The 6253-nt window shown below is 34.4% G+C and overlaps 1 protein-coding gene across 1 annotated transcript; it reads right to left on the bottom strand.

Annotated features, from left to right (window-relative positions):
• Positions 1-3301: 3301 nt before the first annotated feature.
• LOC101175685 (HIG1 domain family member 1A, mitochondrial) lies at positions 3302-5715 on the bottom strand. The gene is made up of 4 exons (XM_011487009.2): positions 5583-5715; positions 5030-5107; positions 4753-4887; positions 3302-4329 (listed from the first exon to the last, which is right to left on the bottom strand). Exons 2-4 carry the CDS (start codon positions 5100-5102, stop codon positions 4262-4264), a joined length of 276 nt encoding a protein of 91 aa, XP_011485311.1. The 5' UTR covers positions 5103-5107; positions 5583-5715; the 3' UTR covers positions 3302-4261.
• Positions 5716-6253: the final 538 nt, after the last annotated feature.

Genomic DNA, 6253 nt, shown 5'->3' with positions numbered 1-6253 from the left:
ACAATGTTAAATTTCATCTACTATTGTATCCATTATACTTTGTGTAAATCTTCCCTTAATATATTGTCAGTTTTACGTTTACCTCGTTTTAAACATTTGGTTTTTCTTTTTAAATGTCAACTTTAAAACACCATAAACATCGTTTTTAGTGACAATAAAAAAAAACAATTCTAAATCTATTTTTATGTCCTTTTAGTAAAAACAAATGTTGTGAATTACTGTCCACCAGAAACCTTAAAACATGACATAAGCATTTACAAAGATGTAAGAATAAAGTTAACAGATTGTTAAATATTAATAGTAATCCATTTTATTTAAAGCACCTTTCACAAAACACAAGGACAGTTTACAAAACAAAAGTTAAAAATAAACATTAAAAGCACAATAAATATAAAAATACAAGCTTCCTCTTTCAGTCATAGCACAGGTGAATAATGAGCATTCTCTTAAATGTCATATTTAAGTCACATAAATATTTTAAGAAGCATTAACTCAATTTAATTTTGTCGCATTATCACACAACTTCACATTGTGAACTTTGAGTCTTTAGAGCCACCAAAACAGAGCGATCTTCCATCTGCTCCAGATCTCCTTGTCCCAAGGTGATCAGTAAAAGAAAAGACCTCCAAAAAGAAAACACTAAACAGATTATTAAGGATGTTTTACAATTCGCTTCTCACTCTGTCCTTATCTGCAGAGTACAGCATGTGAGCAGTGTAACAATTAGACAGCTGCTTAAATATTTGTGACGACCTCTGAAAGTTACTCTGAAAGCATCAAACCAACCAAATGCAGGATCAGCAGAGACAAAGTTTTAAAAAAAAAATTTGAGATGGAGCGGGCTGTTGCCAGCAGAGAATTTTTTGAAAGCTTTGAAAGTCCCCCGTGTCTGGTTCAGGTTTGTGAAGAAGCTTCTTTAGATTAAAGACACAAAACAAGACAGACATGAGATTCAGTGTTTATTGTCATTTAAAACAGGGAGACAAAGTTTTCTGTGCAATGAAACCTTGTCATCTACGACAGGCGGATTTATTTAAACAAATGCACAAAAAATACAAGTAATACATGTAAGTAATAAATCACAATATAAAGTCTAAAAAGATCTCAATTTTCCACATTTTATTTTATAATTATTACGGGGTGAGATCACTCGAGTGTCCTCACTTCAGCTTTTTACAGAGAAACACAAAGATACAGAAAATACAAATCTTATCTGTGTATATATACACAAAATGAACAATTCATCTAACCTTTTTTTTTTAAGTGTCTACTTTAGCAGCCGTGCCTCCACGGACTCAACAGTACCTCTGTATAATACATAATTAAAATATTTAATGCAACGTTTAACAGCAATGAACTATTTGGTCCATTTCCCTACAGACCAGCCAGAGCCACAAAGTCGCACTTAACCTTTTAGAAAAATATACTTTCTGTTTTTGGAAAATGTAGCTTTTAAATATTTATAATATTTTGTTTTTAAAAGTCTGGTATTTTTTCATGAATAACATATTTAACTGCTTTCCTTTGGACAGCAGCACATACATATTCGTTTCAAAATAAAGTGCACCGTGTCAAAGCAGATCCTCCTGCTGCTGCAGATTTACTTCAATGAAAAACAGAAAACCGAGTCAAACATTTCCTATCATTGTGGTGGTGTCCCATCATCCTTTTTCATTTTTTTAACTATCAAAATAAACATTTGTTTGGAGTACCGGTACTTTTTTTTTTTTATTAAATACATACAATTATATATTTTAAGAATTACGTTTCTGAGCAACAATTAGACTGTTGTGTTGCATGGATTACATTATATGCTTTTTTAACTAACTTAATTCTTGGAAAAATTCCCATTTTACAAGCTCTAACACACAGAGACAACAAAAACTTTGACATCTAAAGCAAAGAGCACGACAGAGATATAAAAATGAATCAATAAGCAGACAGGAATGTGGCGTTTCTGACCTCCAGAGACAGAAACAACCATCATTATGATTATCATGACCATTTCCAATGTCCTCAGCTACTACAGAGTAAAATGCTTTTTTATTCTTTAAAACATCCGACAAAAACTCTACATTATCGGAAAAAAAAACAACTGTTTTGACAATTTGAACTTAAAAACTAGCAATAATTTTCGCGGTGGCAGCTCAGAGCTTCCGTAGACATTGCTAGCGATTTGTTAAAAAACAAACAAACGACATTGAACGATAAAAAATGCACTTTAACCCATACTACATCAATGTTTAGTCTGTTAATAAACGGAAAGTTTGAGAAATAAATAGGTAAATCCTCACATTTTTTAACCTTCGACTCCGCGGCGACTTCCGCCAGCTGCGCATGCGTCCGCTGGTTATTTGACAGCAGCTGTGCTGCTCTTCGCGTTGCATTGTGGGACAGATCGAGCAATCTCCCACAGAAATGTCAAACACCCGAAAAAATGCATTTTATGGTATTTAAAGTAGAAAAAAAGTATTTTTATTCATTTATATTTACATTATTTCCTTTGCTGTACATTCAAGCGAATAGGAGCTCTTTGTAAAAAATATAATAAGCCGGCTCCAGTTTTTTTTTTTTTTTTTTTTTGCAGAGAACATAGTAGGGCTGCTGTTTTTCTTGATAATTAATTGATGGAGTTTTGTTTGTGCATTATCTGGTTTCAGGAAAACCTCAGAGAAATCCTCTGAAGGCTGAAATATCAGGTTACCAAGAAACAAAAGCATTCATGTCAAACCAGACTCACTTCTGCAGTTTGACTTTAGGTTATTATCTAGCAATGTGAAGTATCTTTTTTTTTTTTTTATAATTGCATAAAACTAATTTAACCTTATTGGAAATAACTCAGGCTTTTATCAACGTTGATAATCTTCCCAGTTTAAAATCAGCTGCTTTGATTTAAATAAGCTCTTTGTTCTTACGGACAGAGTTTATTCTAAGTTATTCCCCTGTGTAAAGATGTTCCAGACCACAGTTTACTTTTGAGGCTTTAGGGACAATTTACTTTGGACGCTCCATAAAGAAAGCTGGAAGATGCCTAAAAAAAATAGTAAAAACATGTTGAACCCCTCAGGGAGATGATTTAGCACAATTTGTCACAGAGAAAGGCGAGTTAAGACAGCTCCCTGAAACGCAAAGTCATGCTGATGCGGACACGTCTGGTATTTTTGCTTTGGTACTTGACACCTTTGTTTTACGTGCTACAAACAGGAACAGAGCAGACCACGCTGTATTAGATGCAAACACTTAAGGGCAAATAAGGACATCCGGATGAAGCTTTAAGACACTATTTGACACAGACTCTTTAACCAAGACTTTATTATGTTTTTGGATTTCAAAGGCAAATCCATTTTACAAGATTTGGAGCATTGCACACCTTTAAAACAAGATAGAAGATAGATCATGTATATATACTATATCTTTCCTACTAGTTGACAAACAGGCAAAATAGGGGATTTGGTGCTGCATATAATTATTTATCTTTACAACCGTTTGATCATCTTTACAAAGACTCAGTCTTTACCATAATTTCTTAAAGTGGTCCAGATAAGGAATCTTTTTAAACTCTCATATATCAGAAAAAGAAAAAAAAACCTGAAAGTTCATCCATGACCTTTGAAAACGGTTGTGCTGGACCACTTTCAAATTACAAGAACCTCTGTGAAGCTAATAGAGCCCAACATATCTGCTAATATACAGTTATGTATATCATAATGGAACAAAAAAAAAGTGTAGTCCATCTTAAAACCTATGAAATATTTACACCAAAAAGTTATAGAATTTTCTCAATAAAGAAAATCATCTTAAATAATGCCCAACCCTGTATTTCAACCTTAAACCTTTTGCCAAGTCATCAATTTAAGAATAAAAATGATAATTTACTTTACAAATTGGCTTTAAGTATATGTTTCTATTCTCAACATAAGCTAAATCTTTGTTAAAAATTATGAAAAACATTAGCATTATGTTTTTGAATAACTGTGTACCATTTTAGCAGTTATAGTTTCAGTAAAGAAAAGGTTTTATTCCTATTTAATACATTTTTCGTGTGGATTAGTATGAGCTGCCATGTTCTGACTAAAACAACTCTTTGAAAGTTCAAGACAGAATCTGTTAATAATAATAAACACTACATTTTAACGTTTTTATTTTTAGTTGAACACACATTTTTTTTAGGATACCACTTTTTTTATATATATGTATATAATGTGTTATTTACACCCTTTAATATCAGGTTGAAAACTATTAAATATTAGTCCCATAAACTTCATTTTTCTTCCTTTGGCTTGTGTGCGGGATCCCAAATGTACTCTTTGTACATTGAATACAGGACGCCTACAAGACAGAAATGCATGATGGACATTTTAGACACAAGAAAACAGGGTTTGATTTGAAATATACATATATACTCATAATATGAAAAAACAAACTTAGCATGCATTTGGGCTGGTTAAAAAAACTTTGTGTTTTTTCGGTAAAACAAATGATGAAGATTAAAAATGGTTTGAAATAACATAACTTATGGGTGAAACTTTAAGAAAGAGGGATTATTTTTTATTGTCATTTTTAAAAACAACCTGACGGCAGTGGTTTTATATGAGCGACAGGTTTTTGAGGTAAAAAAAACAAACAAATAAAGCAGCCCCATAGTCCTTCAATTTTTGTTGTTTTTTTCAGTTTAGTTTTAAAGGATGTTGAATTTTAGTGCAGACTGCATCTCCGAGAAAAGCGGGAAAACTGGGAGATCCGGATAATTACCACAAGTCATGGCTCCAACCACGAATCCCTGGGCAGCCACACGCATGTGGATGAGGTGAACAGACATTTTTACGTTTCCTCTGTGCTTCATTTTCATCAGCTGGTAACCGACGATGCCAAAAAATCCAGCCAATCCTGCAGAAAGCACACACACACAAAAAAACATCTATTAGAATGAAGAGGGTTTAAAATCAGACACACCATGACAAAGGAAACGGTCGGCACAATAAGTAACTCCAAAAAAGAAAAACTGATGGTTGAGGATGGACTCACTCACCTGCTGGAACAAAAGGATTTTCTTTTGCTTTACGCATAAACTTGGATTGATTCTCATCATCATACGAGGCCATGTTGTCTGCAAAGTAAAAAACACACAAAATTATCAGGATTTTCTCTCCAGTCATTCACTCCAGAGCTGGCAGAACAATAAATAAAACTTTTAAATCAACCAATAACTATGTGGGGGTAACAGATGACTGACAAAATGCCTCATCAATAAGTTTCAAAGCAACGACTTCCTAAGGCAGAAGAGGCACGAGGGGACATCAAGTGGGCACCTGGTGTTACAGTCAGGGTCCAAGGGCAACAATGAAGGGCGTCCATCTATTCTAAGCTAATACCTAATGACTTTAAACATAAATATAAAGCCTGTGTTTAGTTTTTGTTTTCTTTAAAGCATGTTTTATGTGTTTGGTTAACTGAAATCCTGAATGGCTTAAATTCAAACACGAAACCAAATCAGTAAAACTGGAGAAACCGGCAGAATTAGCTCCACAGTCACAATATCTGATGAAAAGTTTGTGACTTTTAGCGACAGAATAGTTTCTTACCTGAAAAAAAATGGTTTCGCTTTGGGGAGAAAGAAAGTAAAGCGGCTTGGACAGCTGATGTGTTCTCTGTGCTGTGTGGAACAGAGGAAGTAGCAAACCGGCACGCTGTGATATAACACTCTACTACGCATGTCTGACGTTCCTCTGCTGCGTTCAATGGAGTCCGGAAAAAAATTAGACACACAACGGGTTTGTCAGCGGAAATGTCTTTTAAAATATTTGAACGGTAGAAATGCTTAAATACGGCCTTTAGTTTGTTATACTTCAGTTTTTGTAGTATCAATATTTTTGGAAAAAGCGTTAGATCTGTAAATGTGTAAGGAAATAATAGATACTCAAGCTTCAGGACTCATTTATGTGACCCAAACGTGACCCAAAACATGACATATTGTCATAGCAACGCTTTGACTAATGTGAAAACAACAGCTCCAACAATAAGCTCGTGTAGTCTTTTTCTGCTATCTGGTACACCTCCGACTTCAACGAAGGAAATTTAACTGGTGGGGAGTGAACCATCTTGCGCTACACCGGAGTCTCTGATGACGTAGTAAAAGAACCGGACTGTAACCAGTAACTGTATAAGAGCACTGGAGTGAGCGATCCTGTCTTCCTCCCTTTCCAAACAGGAAGTACCTGCAGGCTCCAGGAAGCCAAAATCCCTATAAAGTAAT

This window comes from Oryzias latipes, chromosome 17 (assembly GCF_002234675.1).
Source record: "Oryzias latipes chromosome 17, ASM223467v1".
In the NCBI taxonomy this organism is placed as follows: Eukaryota; Metazoa; Chordata; class Actinopteri; order Beloniformes; family Adrianichthyidae; genus Oryzias; species Oryzias latipes.
This window is presented reverse-complemented; position numbering and strand designations above follow the sequence as displayed.